Source organism: Hetaerina americana, unplaced genomic scaffold (assembly GCF_022747635.1).
Source record: "Hetaerina americana unplaced genomic scaffold, ioHetAmer1.1.p SCAF_9, whole genome shotgun sequence".
Taxonomy (NCBI): domain Eukaryota; kingdom Metazoa; phylum Arthropoda; class Insecta; order Odonata; family Calopterygidae; genus Hetaerina; species Hetaerina americana.
In genome coordinates, this window is record NW_027287538.1 from 78,991,839 (window position 1) to 79,017,113 (window position 25,275).

At 35.5% G+C, this 25,275-nt stretch overlaps 1 protein-coding gene across 1 annotated transcript in view; it reads right to left on the reverse strand.

The window, feature by feature from the left end:
* LOC139698618 (collagen alpha-5(IV) chain-like) overlaps window positions 1-25,275 on the reverse strand; it is a 133,980-nt gene that overhangs the window by 8,938 nt on the left and 99,767 nt on the right. The window contains 12 exon segments of the mRNA XM_071597461.1: window positions 210-395; window positions 1,575-1,745; window positions 3,857-3,944; window positions 5,598-5,890; window positions 9,347-9,535; window positions 10,840-10,939; window positions 12,293-12,492; window positions 15,393-15,591; window positions 16,463-16,620; window positions 17,252-17,342; window positions 19,765-19,880; window positions 20,635-20,814. Coding sequence (XP_071453562.1) covers window positions 210-395; window positions 1,575-1,745; window positions 3,857-3,944; window positions 5,598-5,890; window positions 9,347-9,535; window positions 10,840-10,939; window positions 12,293-12,492; window positions 15,393-15,591; window positions 16,463-16,620; window positions 17,252-17,342; window positions 19,765-19,880; window positions 20,635-20,814 — 1,971 coding nt within the window.

The following is a 25,275-nucleotide window of genomic DNA, read 5'->3' on the forward strand; positions in this document are numbered from 1 at the left end:
TTACTGAGGGAAAAATTCATATAATCACTTTTAATGAAAATGAATTCGTCATTAGTGCAGGATATCATCAAAGAATAAAAGCCATGCATAAATAATCCACAAAATGAGAATCTGCTCATGGATAATGAAGCGTTGCCGGCATTTGCAATGCCCTCCAGTATGGAGGATATCTCTGCACGACTGTTTCCGTCCATTGTGATCTTTCTCACCCAGATCTTGTCCATGGGCCTTTGCATTGCCCATAATATGAAGGAGGGAATAACCACCCCACATCTTGGTGGTCCCTGATGGGCATATGGGTTCACTGCTGGTCTGCGAATGGCGGGTGAAGAAGAAACCACGACTCTTTGGTGGAGGTCCAGGGGGGGCTGGATCACCAGGGAAACCAGCAATACCTGCAAGTAGGAAGGCATTAGTAGGAAGAACACTATTCAACACATGCCAAGACAAATAGTAACGGAAAAGTTTATTGTTGGACAAATTTTACTTCTTTGTCCATTTACAAATAAAAACATGCCATACGTAACAAAATTTGCTAAGAGTCCATTAAGTGGTGAAAATTTCAATTCACCTTATATATTTACCATCATATCTCATTTTGATATAGAGACAGAATTAAACCAGACAATCCCTCCAATGAACAACACATATTAAGCAAGGCATGTAATAATTTTGTACAATATTACCTCAAAATTTTGTTCAGGAAATGTAAGCATTCATGGACACTTCACTTTATAAATATCTAATGAATATTATAAATGTCTTTCAGAAGCATGTCTTCAGTTCTATGTTTTTATAATTTTTTTGAAATAGAAAATTTTGAGGCAAAAATATATTTATTCCTGTTTTTCATGAATATTTCTCCTACCTCTAAAACACAGAGAAAGTGTTTCTCCACATAATTTCTGCATTTATTTTACATAGCAAAAATTATCAACAACAATACAACACTTGGCAGAAAACATTGAAATATATATAAGCTTAAGAACAAATATTATGATAAGCAATAAAAAATATATTAACAAATTTGGCTAATGATGGGGGTCGATGTGTAGGTATGTGGGAATTCAATAAATGCGCAAGAACTAAGAAGAGATAGATAGGTTGATTGAAATCAGGCATGCTCATTACCCTATTATATAGGAACTATGTATAAAAAAATGGAAAATTAATGTCGAAAATAATCTTTATTAAGAGAAATAATGCAAGAGTTTTCATCTCTGTTATTATGGAATAGTTCCACAACATCAAACCTGAAACCGTATTTTTTATAGGAACTATGATTGTAGTAATTCGTTAAAAACACTGGGTTAGTGAACCAGAAGTGCTTTCCAAATAGTGATTAATTATTGACCGGAATAGAATTGAAAAAAATCACACCTTCCCTTGGAATCAAAACTTCCCTTGGACTCTCATCATAAGAAACCAACATCCCTATCCAACGGAGAAAATCTATCAAATCTAATAAAACAAAACACTGGCATTATAGAGAGTTTTAGGTGCTCCTTTTGGACTCTCCAGGAACATCTTGGGATCATTACTCTCATGCACATTGACTTTAATTTGTAGCTTACCTGGGAATCCAGGATTCCCTGGCAAACCATCGAAGCCAGGGAGACCAACCATACCCGGCTGGCCAGGGTAGCCTACCAATCCTGGTTGTCCTGGTGGGCCATAATCTCCAATTAATCCTTTCTCACCATCTCTCCCAGGGATGCCCATGCGACCAGGTGGACCAGGAGGGCCTAAGGAAAGATCAAACAATTGTTAGAACCATCAAAAGTACCCAATATCATTCACCATCATGATTAATGATATTCCTCTGTAATATGAAATTTAAATCAGTTAAAGATGTCAATGACAATACTTTGGTACAAAAATGTCAACATTTAGAACTTGCAATGACACTATCTAGTGATACCCAAAGACAGGCCAAGGAATTGTTTGATATTAATCATTTGCATTTGAATGGTGAAAAAGTTCATGAACAATGAGAAAACAAATTTGTCCAATTTCATCCCCACCAAAGAAAAATTATAGCCTCCTCACCTTTGAGAATAAATAGGAGAAAAGCGTTCCACTGTAAAAATATTCTTACGGATACATATTCATGTACGATTCATGGACAACGATTAATGCAGCTATTTATTGTGAAACGTTACGATGACGTTTGCTGCAAGGACCATTCAAAGCAAAAGAAGAGGCATGCTGAACTCGGGAATTGTTCTGATCCATGACAATGCCCATCCTCACAGTGCTGGTGCAACCCAACGGCTCCATCAAGAGGAGCATTTCAATGGGACATTTTGGATCACCCGCCATATAATTCCGACCTAGCGCCGAGTGACTTCCTTCTTTTCCCTGAGCTGAAGAAGTGGCTAGGAGGGAAGCGCTTCAAAACCAATGAGTAGCTTCAAGACAACATCAAGACTCATTTAAATTCAATGGCTGCAACATTTTATGAAGAGGGTATTGTAAATTTGGTCCAAAGGTATGACAAATGCCTAAATTGTCAAGGTGATTATTTAGAAAAGTAACCATAATGTGCATAACTTTTAGTAATAAAATAATTTGTTAATGTTCAATAGTCTTTTTTTATGGCCAATCGGAGGTTGAAAAAAAACCACCCTCTTACATCTAAAAGGAGACTATATTGAAAAATAGCAATGGCATATCTTGAACAATTAGTTAAGTAGTTCTCATTTTTGCACAGACGTTTCAAACCACCCTCTTGATTCCCTGCTAATTCATGTTTTTTTTTGTGGTTTTCAAAATTCATTATGAAGTCATTATTTTCACAGTTTCATGGTTGAGTGGTCATCCAGTTGAAAAAAATAAATTCTCCCTATTTATATGCAAAGTTGATGAATTCAACATATCTGAGCACCCCTTCATTTTTAATTCAAAAAGCAGCATTTACAGCTTTACTCAAACATACCCAATATTGTAAGGTGTAGATAGGCATACATGTATATTTACGTATTCATGCAAAGTTAAATTCATATTTTAAGGGGATGTAGTAGTCCCAGGGGTAGAGCGTTGAACTACAGACTTGAGGGCCTGGGTTCAATTCCTGGGCACACCCCGGCAGGCAACCTCAGCTACACCCGAGCTGTGAGATTTTTTGCATCTCTGGTCTTCCTAGTAAACCATAACTGGCACAGGGAAAGGAACTAGCCCCCCTACCCTGATGTGAGAATTGCACATGCCGTTGGCCTTAGTACTGGGTGAACTCTGCCATCACCGACCAAACCGACCTTTGGGTTGTTTACTGTGATAGCAGTTTTTTTATTCGGCATAAGTGCATATATATTAATTAATGCTAAATGCTCTAACATCCTCTGTCACATGCACTTTGTATGGATTGTGGGGTATCATTTGGACGAATATTATATTATGTGAAACATCACTGATTTAGCACATATTGGCAAATAAAATGAAGTAAGAAAACTGCAATGTGGGACCATAGTCAAATGAGCAAAATGGTTACTTAATGGTATGTTTAGGGAGTAAATTTCTAGATATCTAAACTTGGAACACACATAGAGCAGGGGGGAAACTTCCCCCTTCCAACCTCAATGCACGACTTAAACACACCATAAGGTTAGTCTGAGCTCACTTACTTACACCAATCTTGGTGCTAATTATGATTGGATATCTAAAAACAACAAGAGCTCTAGTTTATGCATTCCATGACTTTTTACAGTGCGCTTCAATATCACTTTTAAATTTCAAAGAAATATTTTAAATTTCTCTGGGCATGAAATCAATGTTTCTGGGTAAATTTTCTAAGATTTCCAGAGCTGTGAGATTGCGGAAACCTTGAAAACACTTGGGGATTCAATCACTCACTCACCGGGCAATCCTGGCTCACCAGGCTCACCAATTTCGCCAGCTAACTGCGATGTGAAAGGAGCATGATCTCCCTCATCTCCTTTGACACCCTGGGAGGGAAAACAAGAGATGATTGCCATTAAATTCATCACATTTGAAACAATATTGTCAACAACAGAAAGAGTCACCTATAATTCTTGCTTACTGCAATTTGCCTAATATATTCATTTTTTTCTGAAAGTACAGTCAACTCTTGATTATCTATGTGCAAATCTGGTTTGCTTATTATCCGTTCTATTCTCTTTTCCTAGCACTTCAAGATTGAAATAAATTAAATCCATAAAGATAATTTAATACTTAAAAACTTCAATATACTTTCTAAAAGAATACAAGTTTGAAATATCTGGGCTCTTGTAAATGTTTCAATGTCACAAAATCAAAAGCTGGCAATAGTATTTACTTTTTCAATATATAAATTTTAGTAATATTCCTACTTTATGCAATTTATTGTTTCCCTCATATTTATTAGCCCTGATAAATCGATGTGCTCCTTTAAAGAAAGAACAAATACATAATTTTAAGGTGCAACAGATATGTCATTGACATTGCATTATTTCCATTGGCATATCACTTGATGAATATTAATCTGAATCAGTAATCCTTTACCAAAATTCGTCTTTTGCCAGTCATTTGTTTTTCCCTAGCTACTTGACTGGTTTAGCTTACTGACAAAAAAACATTCGGCCACTTGATGGTAGTTCCTGGTTCTTGTAAATCTGTCATTTAAACATTATGAAAATGGCTGAATTGTCATTTCCATTGCTAAAAAATGCAAATTAATCACGAGGAATGAAAAAAGGAGAATATCCATTGATATCAAAACTATGTTTTCTGCCTATATTTTGGTTTTCTGTGTTTTCCGATAATCCATGCTTCATAGGACATCCACCAGCACAAGGGTCATATTGAGAGTCAACTTTACTTTTTCAACTTCTGGGCATATATTACACGTCAGTAAACATGCAGTGTTTTTTCACTAATACTGACTCATGTTGACTAAAACATTTGAGATACTCTTATATACACTTTCAGCTTATGTTTGCAAACTGCACTTAGCTCAGAATTTTGTTAAAATAACAGTATTAATATAATCTGAAGTATTAAGAAAATCACAGTGTTTCAATCCCACTCAGCGAGATGTAATATCTGCATATATTCTTTGAACAGTCTCCAGCCACAGAATGACTGATGGAATGAATGATGACTGAAAAAACATGCTCGCCACCTCAATGCAGCATTGATGTCTCACACAAATTCTTGGTTTCAAGATGTAAATTTGAGGTTTAATACGGAGAGCTGTCCAGAGCTGTCCAAATAATTATATAAATTCACGGATTATTTCAATTTGAGATCTGTAAATTCAAAGTTTCATGCTACATTTTACCAAAGAAGTTGAGACAGTCACATGGTATATAAGCACCCACCAACTGTTCTGTTTTATACATAATTACAATTTAAAATTTCCCGCATCATTTCCAACTGTATGAAGCCAAAAATGAGATCATTATGCCTAGGAGTTGGCAATTATACATTTTGGTGATGAATTAACCACAACCATGCATTCCTTCAGCTAAAGTATTGAGTTCCCCTGTATGCCTGAGAGGTATGAAGATTGAGGCCTGAAGATGGAGCAACTTGAAGCTGGAATAACTTCAGACCCCATCCTCAACAATATACATACATGACTTAATAAAGTGGTTCACCTTTTGCCCTGGTATGCCATGGAAACCAGGAATGCCCATGTCACCGGTATCTCCCATCTCTCCTTTGGGCCCAATATATCCTGGGAGGCCTATAAGGCCAGGGTCACCCTTATCACCCGGTAGGCCAGGTATGCCATCAAAACCTGGCAGTCCCGGTTCACCCTGCCGTCCCTTGAAGCTATAGGCAGCCCTTCCTGGCTCTCCACGCTCTCCATTGAAGCCATCAGGGCCCCTTCTGCCTGCAGGCCCTGGGGCCCCCTTCCTTCCAGGGATACCCATTGCTCCCGAATACCCTAAAAATTAACATTTTTTGAACATTTGTAGTTTGCGTATCTTTTTGTAGATTGCTTCTATAATTCATCAATTAGATTATTCCTGTAGATTCCTGAACAACACTTAATACGTATTAAATATTAAACTAGCAATTAATAAATTGACATTTCAAGAGACCATAATTATATTAGTGGAACCTCATACACTAAGCACCTCACACAACAAGTAATTCACATAATGAATAAAAACATTTTTTTTCAATTCCTTACATAACAAGTGACTTTTCTGATGATGAGTGATTCTCAGAATGATTTTTCATACCTGCTACTTTAGTTTGGGTTTAGAATTATTATTGATTTTTTTGTACATAATTTAATAATAGTTTGTGCTTAGTTTGAAAACTATCCCCAAAAATAATGCTGCTAGAAGACAGAAATAAGGGAAAAAAATAAGCATGGGCATAAAAAGTAAAATCATTGAAAACCAAGAACAAGGAGTGGGCGTGGCTGATCTAGCACTCACAAACGAATGGTTGACATCAACAATTTGCATGATCCTCAAGGAGAAGATTATGGAGACAGATGCTTCAGTGGGTGCGACAAGAATATCAAAGCAATGGTTTTATGTGTCCTCAACAAGGTTGAAAGGTTGCTTCTCATATGGATGAACAAAATGCAATTGCAAGGCGACACTATTAACAAGAACATCATTTGTGAGAACAACAAAGCAATTATTGCTGATCTCATTAAGAAGAGGCCAGGATTATCAATGGCCAAATAAAAAGTATTTAAGGGAAGCAATGGGTGGTTTGAGAAGTTTATAAGAGAAGAACCGGTATATATGGCATTTTGTGACATGGTGAAGCAGCAAGCTCTGACTCAAGGCAGCAGAGAACGTCATCGCATTACTTCAAGAATTACCACCAATTATTTTTTGTTATCTACAAATTGAATTTGCATTCGAGGTTGGTAAAGATGAGATAAAAGAAAGGATGAAGGTGATTTATTCTCTGTTTCACCATGCATTGAGAAGCATCATCCCAATAAGGTGGCTATGCACAATAGAAATTTATTTAATGATCATACTGTGTTACATCTCACAAGATTTTTACTAGTTGGCAAAAACAAATTTCTCTTGGCAGCTTTATAGTAAAGAATAATTAGGAATGAGTCATAAATAATAAACAAATTATTTTGATTCTTTTTTGTTTCCATCAAATCAAATTCTCATTCCAAGTTGGTTCATAATTTTCTTTGAATAATCCTTGCACGGGTTTATTTTTTTGGCATGGAATGTATTATGGGATTTAGCATGAAGTTATATGGGAAAAATTATTTTGCTAAATGAGTGTTTAGCTCTACGATTAAAATTCCATGATGAATTATGCTCATTGAGCAAGGTTTCACTGTAGTTGAATCCTCCTATCTTTTGATATAACTTTGCATTAGCATTTGCCTGTATCTTATGCTTCTTATTCTTATCAGTTATGGCCTTCTTTTGGAACGTGAAAGTTTCATTAATAATAAACAAATTATTTTGATTCTTTTTTGTTTCTGTCAAATCAAATTCTCATTCCAGGTTTGTTCGTGTTGCAATAGAAGGAAAGGAGAATATGATTCACAATCCTGAACAATGTATACATAATTTTCTTTTAATAAACCTTCGACATAATTTATTTTTTGGCACAGAATGCATTATCATATTTTACTTCAAATAATATGAGAAAATTTGTTTTGCTTAACAAATGTTTTGCTTTATCAATAGATTCCGGGATAAAATATACTCATCATTAATTGAGGTTCCACTGTATTATTAACTGTAGTCTACTGGCCAAGGTAGGCTTTTGATTGATCCAGGGATAAAGCACTACTACTACCTTCCAGCCCCACATTACACCACACTAAACACTGTAGCAAATCTATGATAAACCATTGTTTACATCTACATAACTACTTGTATTACCTTTATGTACTTTTGAAGTCTGAGACACATTTTGGATAAATAATCTATCTCTCCAACCTATGGTGCATCAACTCTGCAACTAAATTCTGCAATCAATTGTTTTGTCCAATGCACTCTGTCACCCTTCAAACACCTTGAAATCTATGAAGCAAGCAAACACATGTTGTATGTATCCTATATTTCTATCACTGATCTCATTACTGCTGTAACAACAGGTGTACCCCTACTCTTTCTAAGCCCAAACTGATCTTCCCCAAGTAATCATATGTCCTCTTTTCCAACTTTCAGTGGATGATCCTAAGCACTAACATTGTTGATGGTGAAGCCAACTCATGGTCTGAAAGTCCTCATGTGCTGGCTATTTCAATCTTCTAACGATGGAATTTAATACTGAGCAGGAGCAATACAATCAGCCAAATTACTCTCTAAAAAAGTGCTACAAATGAGCCCATAAAAGGCATTCCTTCCACTTTTTTCTGTACCCTAAGATGTAAACCATCTCACATTTTCTTCCCTCCTTTGAAATTCTGACTTCTTGAGGAATGTATAAGAATCATCAAATTGAACTCATCCCCTTGAGAATGATACAAATACCAAAACAAAAATCAATGAAGAAATAAACAAAGAAATATTATTTAATATAATCAGTCTTAAACCAAAGTTGATTCATAATGTGCTGGCTGAAAAGTAGCAGCTAAGGGAGTTTTAGTTTGTATGATGAAGAGAAAAGATTTCCTAAATGGAAGTCCAATCATAAAATACTCCTAAAATTAAGGATGTTTTAACATATGGCATTAATGATTTTCTTCCTGGACTTCATCTTTACGCACTACCTACATAATACATGGAAAAATCATAAGAAATTAAAAAAATAAAGGACGATTCTTAGATTAATTATTGATACTCATGGACCAAATAGTTAATTAGTACCTATTGAATGTCTTGAATAGTATCTGATAGACTAAAAATCCGCTGATTATGATGATACTTACCTACTTCAAATTGAGACTCACATAAAAAATACTTCAGCATAAGTATAAAAGTTTCAGTGTCTTTATTTACAAACCTAAGGCATGAGTTATCAGTTTAAAAAATTTTTTTTGCAGCATTTCACAGATATCTTTTAGTGTGTACTTTAAAAAAAATTATATGCTGCTATAAAAAGTCACATGTCAACAAAAAAAAATTGAAATCACAAATGAAAAACCCAAATACATGTATTGTACTCACATCACACTCTATTTAAGTAAAATTTTTCCTCAGAGCAGACAGTACAGTTTATTTGTGAAGCACGAACATTTGAAAGTGCTCCTCAACTTGAAAGAGAGTTGCTGGCACTCAAGGTTTATCTCACTGATGACCCATGGCTAATGACATATACTAAAATGTTTCCTTGGTACAATTTTTTGAAAATTTCTTAAAAGGTGTTCATAAGTAGAGTAGCCTAAACTAGCATGCTGACTGCGACTTCCATATTATACTCAGAATTTCAATGAATATAATGTAGAACTCACCCATGTCCCCAGGAATTCCCTTAATACCAGGCACGCTGAAGCCTGGGGGCCCACTCAATCCTTTAGGCCCATCAGGACCGTAATCCCCAGGAGCACCTTTGGGGCCTGGCAAGCCAGACCTTCCAGGCCTTCCATCGTAACCTGGTTGACCAGGTTCACCTTTCTGAGCAGCTGCAAAGTCAGGACTTCCTGGAAATAAATAGCAGTCATAAAAGACCAGAAATTAAAACATAAGCATTATGAAATTGGAAAAAGGGACAAAATTGTATTTACAAACTATCAGCACATAATAACATTTGGTGGAACAACGCTCATCAAATACAAATCCACTTTTTGTAGTGAATAAAACATTAAAAATTCCTAAAACCATCCTTTAAGAAAATAAAATTTCTTTCTAATTGGAAAATGAGATCTTACATTTCCTTTTAGTGTTTTGTTCTGCTGATGAAGATGAAAATGGCAGTGATGAGCAAATGACTTGTTTATGCAAGCTAAATCATCTTTATCACCTATCTTATGCGCAGGTACAGTTTTGGAATATTTTAGAGCCATTCGAAAATCTCCTGTCTCAAAACATAAGTTGAGTAACATAACTAATGGTTTCGCAATGAACAATATAATGTCCTTGATTAGAGTATTAGACAGACCATTAATATTCTCCTATTGGATTTAAAAAATTTTCTTGCAGTCGATATAATATCAAATGTAGCAACAAAATTCCATTTAAATTTTAAATTATTTGGAGGAAAATTTTGCAGCATATTGCCAATGTTGGCAGCATCAACTTTTTGAAAAAACAAGTGTTCTTCAACAGCTTTTAAGGCAAAATTATTTACCGCATCTGGGGTAAAATGAAGATTTTCTTTTGCATTAACATGACTAACTCCTTGATTGATTACTTCCCATGCTGCCTTTTGTTTATTTTTTTCATTGAAAATAAAATCCTTATAAGCTTTATTTTTTGTACACCTAATTGAGTTATAATAAAATATTTTGTATTTCAAGTGAACCTCTTTGTCATGCAGGCTTCCACTGGTTTGGCTCAGAGTGGTAGTAACTAAGTAAATCATTTCTAAGAGCTGATAACTCCCCAGTATACCAGAGATTATTTTTTGTTTTAGAGGGCATACAGTTTAGTATTTTTTTAGGAAAGCAATGTTCAAAAATGTCGAGGACATTACCTAAAAACTTTGAAAACAAAATTGCTCAACAGCGCCTGTTTGAATAACATGCCAACTGATACAAGACAGAAGTAGTTTTAACTTATTTTTAAGCAGAATGAACCAAAAAGGACAAGCTTGAAAGGAATTGAATGGCCTACAGGATCTTCTGATATTACTAGAGTTCATTAAAATCATGATCTGCCTAAAAGGAATCTTTATCCACCCGCAAAACTAGCTAATCAAGTAGTGTTCATGAAGAGAGAGCACAGAGAAAATTCAATCAAACCAAATCTCAGCACTTCCATCCAGTCAACTTAAAGCAATAATTACCTTGAAGTCCAGGTCTTCCAGCATTACCAACCATTCCAGGGGCTCCAGGAATACCTGCTTCTCCAACTTCTCCTGCAGGACCTGATTCCCCTCTACCTCCCTGCCAACAAAAAAGGAGGTATATGTACACTAAAGAAAATATTTTACTGATTCAATTCAAAGCTCCATAAGCGCTAACACAGACAATAGTACAAACATTCTCAATGGAAAAAGTACTTTGTGGGCGTGGTGGAAGTGATTCATGCCTAATTGGAAAAATTTCATATTTCTACATTAAAAATTTTTTAAACAGCAAGTGTTTTAATTTATCCAATGTCAATAAAATCGTTACTCATAAGAAAGGAGTGAAGAATTATAAAAAAAAAATAATTGTAATTTCTAAAGCATTCTTAATATTTTTTGAATGGATAAATTTTCCTAGGGTATTTTTCAATTCAACATTTCCAAATTTTCTTACGAACATTTAAATGGGGGATTTTGTATGAAAGAGGAAATTAAGCAAATACCATAAAATTTAGATAAACCCAATTAAAAATAATGCAAAAAAAAGACTTTTCAAAACCTAGCCATAAGTATTAGCACAAAATGCAAGAATTTCAGAGTGCAACAATCATTTGCCTTGACTGGGACATGAACCTGGCTCCATCCATTTCTGACCAAGTGCCCTGACTGTTTGACTCAATTATCTGTTTTTCAGATTATCCATGCTGTAGTCTCTTTTTCTCTTCCCATCCACTCTACTCAATTTTAATAAAATTACAATTGCACAGATAATTAAATACTTTTTCAAAAATACAAATTTGAATTACCTCAATTATCTCAAAAGGTTTTAATCCCACCAAATAAATATCAATAGAATTTAATGTGTTAATTTAAATATTTCTGTGCCCTTCGTACTTTCCCATCAATCATTTCCCTTGCATTCATTTGCACTGCGAATGCCATATTCTCCTTTAATGCAAGTAAATATACGACATGACTTTACCTACTATGCAATGAATTAGTCAATAGCTTTCTACATACAAGTCATTATTTTAATTGGAATCATATGCTGAAAATGAAACTTAGCTATCTGATGAAAATAAATTCTTTTATCCAGTTGATGATAGCTCTGTGTTCTTGTAAATCTACATATAATTCCACTTTTATAAAAATGGCTAAAAAACAGAAAAAGTGTACCTTCCATTGCTAAAAAATGCAAATCAATCAGAATGTATGAAAAGGAAGAGTATATGTACATGTATTTATATCACGGCCATATTTTCCTCATATACTTTGGTCATCCAATGTGTTTTTTGGTTATCTGTGCTTCATCTGGCAAACATCGGCACACGGATAATGGATGCAGGATGAAGCATGAATAATATCAAGGATATACTCTATTGAATAGCCCAGGGGACTTGCAAGGATTTCCATTAATTTTCAAAATAAATCGTCCATCAAGAATCTTAACCTTGGCTCCTGGTGCTCCAGAAAACCCAGAATCTCCAGGTAAACCCTTTAATCCGGGCAGACCATCACGTCCAGGCTCACCAGCCTCCCCACTAGCAACAGGGCGATACGCAGGATATCCAGGGGCACCTAAATCTCCCTTTTGCCCCGGAAGTCCCGTTTGGCCCTGTGGGCCCACTGGTCCTATTTCTCCTGGAATACCTGTGATAATAATTATAAAATTTATTAAACCATTGTCAATATATCCATGAAAAAATTTTTATTGGTACTCTACTGGTATAGGTAGGTTTTGGATGGACACAAACTATATAACAGCACAACAATGTATTTACTTCCTTGCTTCTCCTAACCAAAAGACATGACCTGAAATCAGAGATTACAGTAAGACCCTCTTCAATTCCGCATAATTTCTTTCTCCCTTCATTTCATCCAAAGTCACTCCTCCTGCAGCTGCCTAACATTATATTACAGCCTTCAACATTCCATTGCCAATCAACATGATTTGCATCCATCTTTCCTGCCTCCTTATGATTTCTCCCAACAATCTCCTCTCCCTACCATCATACCTGGCACTTAATTTGTTTTCCTCTCTGTCCACTTCACCTTCTCCATCCTTCTACACACCCACATTTCAAAAGTCTCAAATCTATCTCAAGTCTATCATCCTGCTTCAGTGACCATGTTTCCACATCATAATAAATTTTTGATGAACCTTTTCTTAAGATCTTTTTGCCAAGATTATTTGTGATGCTAAGCATTTTACTAAGATTATTTTGATGAACCTTTTCCTAAGACCCAACATCCGTGCCATCAATTCCCTCCTCCTTGTGAAAGCTTCTTTGCCTCATGCAATTCTTTGTCTTATGTCCCTACATCTTTGACCATTTCGGTCTAAAACACTTCCTAAATAGATAAGAAGTTTTATCTTCTCTAGTTTATTTAATCCTATTTCAATATTTAAATTAACATTTCTCTTTCTTGAAGACCACATAATCTTTGGTTTGCCTATTTTTATTCCCATCCCATTCCTATCTCACTGAACTTCCAATGCGTGCAGCAATGCTTGCAACCCTTTATCGACTGGCTGGTAAACTATAGATTCACCATTTGCAAACATAACTTATTTTATGAATTGTCTTCCAACTTTCATTCGAATCTTGAGTTTTAACCTTGCCTCTTTAAACATTTCCTGTCCATTTGTATTGGGAAACACAGGTGATAATGGACAACCCTGTCTTACGACTCTTCCTATCACTGCCCATCCATCTCTCCATCCCCCACTTGCACCTGACCAATCTGAGACATGTACAGGTTATGAATTAGTCTCCTAGCCTTCCTATTTATTCCCATTTTCTGCAACACATTCATTGATTCTACTCAATTCACTGTATCAAATGCTTTCTAGCATACATATTGTTCCATGGTGACATATGGCTGGCTGCCTTTACCATTCTGAAAATAGGAACTAACACTGATCTGACAGTTTCTGGCCAGATTCCTTTCTCATTTACACTATGAATCAGTCCATACTGACTTCCACCCACATTTTCTTAAATCTTTAAGTAGTTCTGCAGGAATGTTGTCCACCCCCATGGCCTTAATTGGTTTCAATTCCCTTATTGCCCTTTTTATCTCACAGTTAAGTTACTCAGGACATAAGCTATCTTCATCTACATCATATCCTCTTTCTAAGTCCAATTTAGTTGGTCCAATTTAATTACCATACAGTTCCTCTTTATATTTCTTCTTCCTCTCTTGTATTTTCACTGGTCTCACTAGTGTTTTCCTGACTTATCTTTGATTGTTTGCAACGATTTTTCCTTCTTACTTCCTGGCAGGGTTTTAACGTTCCTGAACAGCATACCAATTTCACCTTTCCTTTGTGAACCTTTAATATTCTCACACCTTCCACCACATTTCTTTTGCTCTATTTGTTTCCTGCCTTAGTTTATCATTTAACTCTTTACACTTCATTCTACCAAACTCAGTGTTCACATTATTCCATTTCCTTATCTCATCTATCTAATCATTTCTTTCATCTATGGTTTCCTTGTCCTTTTCTTATAGTTTCTTTTGTGGCTTTTGATTCCCCTTTAGTGATACATTCCATTTCTCTTCTACAGAACCCTCCTTACTAATAAACAGCCTCCCAATACTTCTTTCTTGTCATTCTGGTTAATGCTACAGCATTCCAATTCCTAAAATATCTTCACTGTTTTATCCTTTTGTATCTGATGCCCCACCCTCATATTAAATAATGATCTGACTCAACATCTGCTCTTGAGAAACTGTACAAATTTATCATGCTGGTCCTAAATCTGAGTGATAGTGCCTAATATAGTCTAACTGATATCTGCCTGTCCTCCAGAGCATTTTCCATGCATACCTATGCCTGTTGTGGTGCCTAAACTAAGTGATTGTTATGATTAAGCCACTCTCCTGCAGAACTCTATTCATTTCCTCCAATGGCCATTCCTTGTTCCTAAACCATAATACTAATAAAGAATTACACAAGTATAGCAAAAGCTTTTAGGTTCATATACATATTGTGTGGGATGAAGTCAGATAGAAGTTATGAAGTTTTGAAGAGGGAAATAATGTATGGCAAACACGAGGGAGATCTCACAACATATATAAGATAATAGTTGTTTGGGATTTTCAAAATCTACCTTAAATAAGCAGAAAATTTTAATGAAACCATTTCCATGTCAAATTTCCACGATTCAACTACCAGTACAGCAACAAAATAAATTATCATCCATAGCAATGGAGTTTTCAAGTATGTCTCACAGAATTTGGACCTAAGTTTATTCTCATCCAAACCAACGATTCATACAGGAAGTCACACATGATTTTATTTACCAGAACCTTTACAATACAATTTCCATTTTTAGCCACTAATGAAGAAGAAATGCATTTAATCATACTTTGTGCATGTAAGTAAAAATCACAGAGAGATAATATTGTAGAGTCATACAACTTACCCCATAACAATACATAAGTTTATATTTTGCTTGTGGCCTTCAAAAAATTCTTATTACAAATTGATATTTGTAAAGTGTAATTCAATGCATTTTGATAAAATGCCTGGACTCACTCACCTGGTCTCCCAATAATTCCTGGATTCCCATCATCTCCCCGTTCACCCTTCAGCCCATCTAGTCCACTCACTCCTGGCTTGCCGGGCTGGCCTTTGAGGCCTGGCAGCCCATCTTTACCTCGACGGCCAGTGAGGCCTTTGGGTCCTGGGTCACCTTTTGGTCCTTTGATTCCTGGCTGGCCCAAAACACCTGGTTTACCCTAGTAAGTAGCCAAATTATACCAGCAAGTTTAGCGCTGAATTTATTGGATGATCAAAGCTAGTTATTCATGCCATATACTTAGCCTAAGGCTAAATGAATCAGCATTCATTATGAATGAAATAGCTCCTTTTACCTTTTTGTAAAAAAAACTCTAATTAAGATGAAGACTTTAAATGAAGACATACCATAAGTGCAAGAATATTTAATTAATGTGGCAGCAGATTCATCTTCATCCAGCCACTGGGGAACCTGAACCCTGTTAGGATAATTCAATGGCAAGCTAATTTGAAAATATATTCAGAATATCATTTCTGGGTGATACTTTGATATGTTCATTAATAATATTTATTGTGCTTTGTAGCATTTTTTATTAGGGAAGAAAGGAATATGAATGAATAGCACTCTCTATCTGCACAATTCTTCAAATGTCGTTTCATTTCAGAATTCTAGCAAAGCTGCCTTGAGTAACATCTGTTGTTTTCCATTAAAAACCAAGGACATTGGCAAGACATGCTGTGTGCTTTAATGCTGGTCTGCCTTCTGAACTAATAGAAGCAGGACATATCCTCTCATTTACACTAATATATTTATAAAAACCTTTTTTTATAATATGGCAGCCCAGCTTGGCTTCTGAAATAACACAACATTTGACTAAATAGAGATTGCTGATTTTAAAAATATTACTTTCTTTGATGAAAAAAATACTATCAAACACGAAAAACATTGCAATAAAAATTATTATCCTGATATAAGTTTCCTCTGGATTAGTAGGTCATTGGATTATTCATGTAGGTTTCCACAGTGGTAATTCCTTTTCTTCCATCCCACTTATCACAATTCTAATTTTGGGCTAACTAGGGAGGTCTTACCATGGGCCCTGCAGGTCCCGCGGGACCAAGATATCCTGGATCACCCTGCTCTCCTGGATAGCCCTGGATGAGGTTGGAGGCAAAACCAGGCTCTCCCCTCGGACCCTGGGAGCCTTTCAACCCAGGCAATCCATCTGGCCCAGGGGGACCATAAGTACCTGCAAGTCAAAAGCAGTATTGATATTTTTATTGTCCACTGACCATATGAATATGTAAATACTTTGTTTTTGTCTTCAAATTAGTATATTGTATTTAAATTATTTTGTAAATTGCATTTCACATGTACTTTAACTGTGCTATTTTCTATAGCATGCTTTTTATACTTGACTAATGTATTTAGCCTACGGACAAATAATGCCATTACTGCTATCCCTATTAGCTATTAGAGAGCACTTAACGAGGACTATGCCATCTATCAAATGGCCAGGAACCATTTCTAGTGAATTAAATGTCATTAGCTACTGCGTGAATGCCTCTCACTGGGAGAAGCATACAATCTTGCCATTGGATGCCATTGATCAATCCACTTGATAATTGGAAAAGTGCTTCGATCAGTTATTCATCACCATCTATGCTTCATTGAAGAAATTGAAAAGTAATTCATGCTTAACTAGAAATACAATGGCACAGTAATTATTTATGTGGAATACAATAGTACCAATTTTTTATGTTACAAAATCAAAGAAAAATGTATCTGCTCACTCTTCGAACATTAGGAATGGGTTTAAGAAGCAGGACCATGAGGTGTCTAGTAGATTGGAATATTTCACCAAAGAAACATTGACTGACCTGGGTCTCCTAAATCTCCCTGGGGCCCACTGAAGCTGGAATCTCCTGGGATACCCCTGGTTCCCGGTAATCCAAGCTCACCTCTTGCACCCTGTTCAGGAGCACATGTAAAAAAATATATTTTAGAGCAAGATTTGCAGACTGTGCATAAGTCCTCTTAGCACAGCACAGTGAAATTTTGACAAGAGAAATTGAACAAGATGCCTTTGAGTTTAGGAGAGGTTTCATGTGATTTAAATTACAAGACCTGAGCCATGACTGATGAGTAAATTTACCTCTCAGTCCAATCAGCATTTATATGACAATTAATGACTGACAACTACTTATTTTATTGCCTTAGTGTTTAAGCATAGATGAAAGAGATATGAATAGCAGTAATAAGACAAATTTAAAGAAACTATGGGAGATAACACGACAGTCTTTTGATGAAGTAATCTGCTAATGCACATTGCAATGCAACATTTTAAAAGTGTACAAATCATTCTCCTTGAACAGGATTCAAAACTGGATGTCTTTATGTTGGGCTGAAAATTTCGGAGTGAAATTCCCGCTGTTGAACTGATTAAAGCACTTGGCTAGGCATCAAGGATCTGGGTTCAAAAAATGCATTGCAGAAGTGACAATAATTACAATTCAGTTGTGTATCACTGACTATGCTGCACAATTTTGAGTCAAATTAATTCGAATCCATAGTAATAGGCAGAACTTTTTGTTTTCAAGGTGCTCTCACTAAGGATGTAAGCAAAACTTGGATGAAAACCAAATCATAGAAACTGAAACTAAGTTCATTCAAGTTAAATGTGGCCGTTCATTTGTGGATGTGGTGGCTCATTTGTTTGTGCGATTCAGGGAGGTGCCGCGAGGTGTCATCCTAGGCACGACCCACGAGGAGGCATTTTGACCAACGCGGAACTAGTCTCGTCTCAACCCCAGCCGAGCGTTCATCCCTCTCGTGCACATTGCGCCCATGGCATATATCTTACCGCGTTGACCTTGGCCTGTTATCCACAGCACTCAGAATAAATCTGCTGTTTATTCAAACACTTTATATGTGCTTCATTAGTATTTCATAGCACCGCCTGTGCTAAAATAATTTCCAGCACTCCCACATTAAACATAGCTAATGATGACAAAATCAAATTTATTCCAGTTTTTTGTGCAAAGCTTTCTTAATGAAATTAAAAGTTTTGACGGTGTGAGTTGAGGTGCTAGTAAATGCTCAGCATGAAAAGAACATGCAGTATACTCCCATTTATCCATTTTGTGGATTATCTGTGCTAATCTCTCTTCCCAGCACCTCAACCATTTAATAAAATTACAATCACTAGAATTATTGAATACTTGGAAAGGTTGAAATACTTTTTTGAAGATAAAAATTTGAAATACTTTGGTGATCTTAAAAACTTTTAAATTTGATCGTAAAATCAAAAGTTATCAGTATTGTTTAATGCTATAATTTAAACATTTTTGTACTCTCTGTACTTTCCTATTAATGGTTTCCCTTGCCTGAAATTAGCCTGAGAATGCCATATTCTCCCTTAACTGGAACAAATATAGTTGTAAACAAATAGTCATTAACTATCTTCACTGTATTATTTTAATTGGAATCATAAAATGAATATGAATCTGCATTAATGATCCTTTTTATATATTCATCCTTCATCTACCATTTTTTTCCTGTCTACGTGATTGCTGTATCTTTCTGAGGAAAATATATCCTTCTATTTACTTGATCAGATAGACTGTGTTCTTGTAAATCTATAATTCTACCCTAATCATAATGGCTGAAAAACAGAAAACAATGTACTTTCCATTGCTAAAAAATGCAAATTAATCACATAGAATAAAAACTGAGTCTTCATATGTGTATTTCCATTTATGTCACAACCATATCTTCCAAATATTTTGGTTTCCATGAGTTTTGATAATCTGCACCTTACCATGCACCCATTAGCATGGTTAATATCAAGAGTTTAATGTTCTTTTTTGGTATGGGAACACATTCCCCATTTGCATACGTCAAGTGGTAAGTCAATCACACTGGCACTTTTATGACAACTGTATGTTAATGCCTATATCATGTTATAAAAATTACTCAAAATATATAGAAATGTGCATTTAAATAAAATACTGAAGAGTAGAATGGGAAATCTATGATATTTCTCATGTCAATTCATTCATATACACAGTCCCTTGCCACCAAGTATGGATTTATACATCGGTTATTTTTTATCACACCAAGTTTTCACACCACAATTTTATTTATGCAACTATATGATTGATCTTGGTTCACTTGATCCGTGGATAATGCCAACTGCTCTAGTATATGGTTTAAATCACAATGAATTCAAAAGCCTGTACATTTTACAAGGTCTTATGGGGGGTGACTTTGAGTCTTAAAATTGGCAGTTATTTTTAAAAATAGTGTAAATGCCATAAAAAAATCTCCACAATAGACCAAAAAATAAACTTATTAGCCCAAGAATAGCAAATTTTGCTCAAAAAATACATACAGCCAGACCAGGACGGCCCATTGCTCCTGGTCTTCCAGTTGGTCCAAACTCTCCAGGAGATCCCTTCTCTCCTGCCAGACCTGATATTCCTGGGAGGCCAGGAGGTCCCTCTCCACCTGTCATTAAAAGGATTAAGGGACAAATGATCATTCAGCAATTCTTACTTTTATGTTAAGTCCTGGCACTTAAAATTCCCCATAGCATAAAATTAAATTGCTCCACAAATAAAAAGAATAACACAAAACTATAACTACAAAAAAATAATATTGTAATTGCTAATCAAATCGACTGAACAATAATACCTAGGAACCAGACTAGAGCATCACATTTGGCAAAGGGAGCCCTCTTCAATCAGCATCTAAATTGCCTTTAAAATTAATGATGAACATCCAATGTCACCAACTCTAAAACGTATGCAATATTTGATGCTTACCAACAAAAAATCTCACATTATCAAATTATGTGCATATTTTTCATGCACTACAACCATAATTCATTTTGTACATGTAATCTTTTCGGTAATACATATTTTCTCATGGTATTTAATACATTTTAATGAATTTTGAGCATCTACTGTGTTTGGGAAAAATACAAATATATTGCAATTTTAAAGTTATTATGCAATAGTCAATAACATGAATATTTACTTTACTGAAAATGTGGGTGAACTTTTTCCCAATATGCTAATTATATAACTCATGGCATTTATCCATACCCTAAATGCTCAACAATTCTTCTCATGCCGAAATATTGCTCGTGTTTTTTTTAAAGAGAAAACATTGCACGAGGAGTTCATAGTCTAGAGTTAAATGTGAGATAGCTCTGAGAATGGATTTTGAAGCACTCAAACTCATCCCTCGTATGACTCACCTGGCATTCCCATGGTGCCCTGGTCGCCCTCGGGCCCACCAAGCCCCGGTCGGCCATCAGGACCTGTTAGTCCAGCAATGCCTTGGGTTCCTCGATCACCATCAAGGCCTCGGAAGCCTTGAATGCCAGGTTCACCTTTCAGCCCCTTCAAACCCCACAGTCCCATTGGTCCATCCACTCCTATAAAGTTAGAAAATTTCACATGTTTCAAGGGAAAATTCCAAATATTAGTTACCAATAATAATATAATAATAAAAATGAAATAATAATAATATTATAATAATACAGTAAACTCTTGATTATCCAATTTCAGCTTATCCATACTACTTGCTTCCTAGCACCTCAAAATTAATGACATTAAAATTTTAAGGATAATGAAATGCTTTGAAATATTGACAAACTTTTAGAAAAACACGTTTGACAGATCTGGGATCTCTTATAAGTTTTTAATTCCACAAAATCAAAATTTGTCAGTAGTGTTTATTGTTTTAATTTAATCATTGTTGTACTTTTCGTAGTTTCCCATTAATCGTTTCCCTCACATTCATTGACTTTGAAAATTTCTCTTCCTCTTTTAAGGCGAGTAAAGACTTAGTTTTACTATACAAAAAATAAACCATAAGCTATCTGCACTGCATTATTTGAATTGATACATCAAATGAGGGGTTGTGGTAGTCCTGGGTTAGAGTGTTGGACTACCGACCAGAGGGTTTGATTCCTGGACAAGCCTCTCTGAGCACCTGCAGCTGAACCCATGCTGCGTGATTTTTTGGTCACCAGATCTTCCTGGGAAACCATAACCGGCACAGGGAAAGGAACCTACCCTGATGTGGGAATTACACATGCCATTGGTCTTATTAGTGGGTGAACTCTACCATCACCTATCAAACCGACCTTCGGGTTGATTACTGTGTTTATGGTTTAAATCATATGGTGAATATTATTCTGCATTAGCGATATCTTTTTAAAATTTATCCATCACCAGTCATTTGTTTTTCCTAGCTATGTGATTGATAAACTTCATGAGTAGGACAAATTCTGCGATTCACTTGATGATAGTTCTGACTTCTAGTAAATCTATAATTCCACCCTTATAATAATGGCTGAAAAGCTAAAAAAATTCTTGCCATAGCTAAAAAACTCGAATTAATCACGAGGAATGAAAAAGGAGAGTTTCCATACATATCCACTTATATCAAGACAAATATTGTATCAACACATCTGATTACATCAGGATATATATTTTCTGCATATTTTAGTTATCTGTCTGTACTTTATCGTGCATCCACTAGCATCAATAAAAACTAATCAAGAGTTTACCATACAATAATATTTCTTGATCCAAATATTTTAAGATACTAAAATATGAGATAGGTCATATGAAAACATGCCATAATACAGGAAGAACATAAAATGTGTATAACAAATTCCAAAGTTCCGAAGATTCTTCCATATAGTCCAGTATGTTATAGTAGCCCTTCTTTGACAGAATGGTTAAATTTTCTTTGTAAATAATTTTCTAGAAAAGGAATTTTTCCAGATACAAAATGGTTGTAGACTTTAATGGCTATGTGGAAGGGAACCTTATTATCTAATGCCATCGATTGCTAAAAGATGTGCACATCCACTCTTTGTTGAGTGTTATGCTCATGAATTTGAGCAATGGTTATGGGTTCACTCCTGTTATCCATATTATACTGACACAAGAGGTAAATGTACAAACATGACATGGATACAATTTTTCACTCTTTGTGGTGTGGTTTAGATGAATGCCTAGAAGGTATTTTCGCTACACACCCGATACATCTCTTTTGCATGGCAAATACTTATTTCAAGCCAGGAGATGATCTCCAGGAAATGATGATGCTACAAGTTAGATGTGACCAGAAGATATAAAAATAAGCCATATTCCCTATATCTAAGCCAACCATATTTGTCAAATTTCTGAAAATATATTCACAGTTTGCAAGTTTGAGGCAATATTGATTAATGTGGACCTCCCTGTTTAAGGACTCATGAATAAATAACCCTAAACACACTTGGCACTTAACACTTTCGACAATTTTCCCATTTTGGTAAAGGTCTAAATGAAGCACTTCTCTCTTTCTATGGAACTTTATTTAGTTGATTTTTGTGTAATTATAGATAGTTTGTTATTTCTGAACCAGTTTTCCAGATGCTTTAATGAGTTGCCAAGCTTGGCTTGCAACTGCTGAAGATCCTGCTGGCCTATTGCTACAGTTATTTTATAGCGACCCGTCTGCATACCACACCATGGCTTTATTCAAAGCGCTATTTGTTAAATCATTCACATGGATTAGAAACAGGAGAGGACCAAGGATGCTTCCCTGTAGTACTTCAACGTTTATGATTTCTCAAGATATCTTGATTTCCTAATTATCAATGAATATAGGTACAGAGAGAAAACAAGAAAAGAAATTGGCCAAGAATTTTGTTTAATGCCACTGGCCACAAGCCTGAAGTCTCATCTTGTAAGAGTCGAGAAAGGAGAGATGGTAGGAACAACAACTTTACTAAAAACCAATGGTCCATTCAGTTCTGGATGATATCACTCTTTGAGAGCCCTGGAGGGATATCCCTAATGATGGTGCCTGATGCCATTTGCTTAATGAGGCCATTGGCTATGTGAATTGGCATCAGAAGTTATTTCGTTAAAGGTGATGATGCCATTTCTCAATGCTGTTTGAGTGTCAGGCTGCCGAGCCCATGACATAATGACATTGCTGAAGTAATATTGACAGGGGTTTTACTTTGTGGTAGTCATTTGTCGAAATCATCATACAAAACACAATGTAAACATACAAATTGAAGATAATTCAGGGAGTTCATGCAGCTGATTTTTATTCACTTGCTACAGACTGTGAAAATATGAGTTTTAAAAATTTTAAAGGGAAAACTATGGGATCAATCAAACCATTTTGTAATATGCGACAAAGATTTTGTCCATTGTTTTTGAGTTCCCTATGAAGATTGACTGCAATTGAGGGGAGAATGTTAGATAAGCCAGGAAAGGGAAAGAAAAAAATTGGATGTTTGACAAAATGAAAGAAGTATGTGCCGTTGAAGAGGGACTTATCGAAGTGTTGAATGTCAGGTTGTTTTGGTAGAAGAGGCAATTAAATGCATCATTGTGCCATTATCTAATCTGTGTCCATCCAAAACCTTACCTTTACCTTTGGATTATTGTGAACAATAATGATTATAGCTCTATGAGAATTTATACCTATGCTGGCAATTTGAGAGATACCTTAGATTTCACCGATCCGCAACTTCAAACTTGTAAATGCGCCTAATAAAGAAATTTCAAAGGACATGCCAAATTGCAATATTATCACTACATAAGAGTATTTGAAAAACCTTAATTGAATAAAATTGGTTCACATTATTGAATGAAAGATAACTACATTATGTAATCATTTCATATTTTTGTGGAATGAATTTTGAATTCAATTATTGTCTGATACATTTAACAATATGGCATCTTATTTATTTAATGACTTGTGACATGAGTGATGTTTGCAGAGATAAATGGATATGCACAGCTGATGATAATACTTTACAAAATAATACCAAAAATTTCTTGTTTCGTAATTTCATATGAGACTGCATTACCTACCACAAGCTATCCATGATCCATAAAAATGATACATAAAAATCCATATCCATAAAATAAAATCCATAAAAATGATACATAAAATATGAGTTACATGACTTAAAAAATTGACCCATCGAATATGAAAATAAAGCGATTCAGGGAACATATATAATCTGTGCCTGCTATTTTTCAATTGCTGGGAACAGTCGTTTCAACGAGTCACATTGTTTGAAAAAATTTGTTTTCCTTTTGTCAACCTTCCATCAACTTGGATCGTCATGCAGAAGGTATTAACTTCACTCTTCCCCAATTCTTCCATGGCATCAGAATGGCATTTGTCATAACTGATGCCATTTGCCGATGCTATCACCAGATGTTTTTACGGAATAACTTCCAATACCATTTTCAAATGCCGTTTGAAGAATAACATCGGGAAGAGTTAGGAAATAGCCCCACTGTCTAGGGTTTGCACATGGAAAGTGATCAACAGTTTAAAAGGTGGATGAAGGAGAAAATTCTAACAGCAGGGAATGCAGAAGAACTTAGGATACTTATTTCCAATTGGAACCCACAGCATTCAAAGCTCCTTAAGTGATGCCCAAGCAGTTTCCATCAGAGACAAGAACCTTTGATGACATACAGGATGACATGCAGACTGTATAGGATGCATCCTCATTTCAGCAGATATATTCAGGAAAGAGAGCTTTTTCGGTCTATGACCGGAAAAGGTTTCTTTCCAGTCAAAGACCCAGGGGTGATTTTGTGGCTATTATTTTAGGAAAAAAGTCCATCTTATATGCCATCAAATAGAGTAAAGTGTTTGCTCTCCCAGATTGGGCATTGGACATGGTGTTAAGTGTCCCCAGTCCAGAATACTATACTCCTACTAAACTTTCATTTATGCTTTGGATATCAATTAGATTTATGAATAAATAAACTGAATCAAAGGAATTTAGCAATATAGGATGGAATGCATGAAAAACTACTAAGGAAAATACAGATGAAATACATGGAAGAAGTAATTA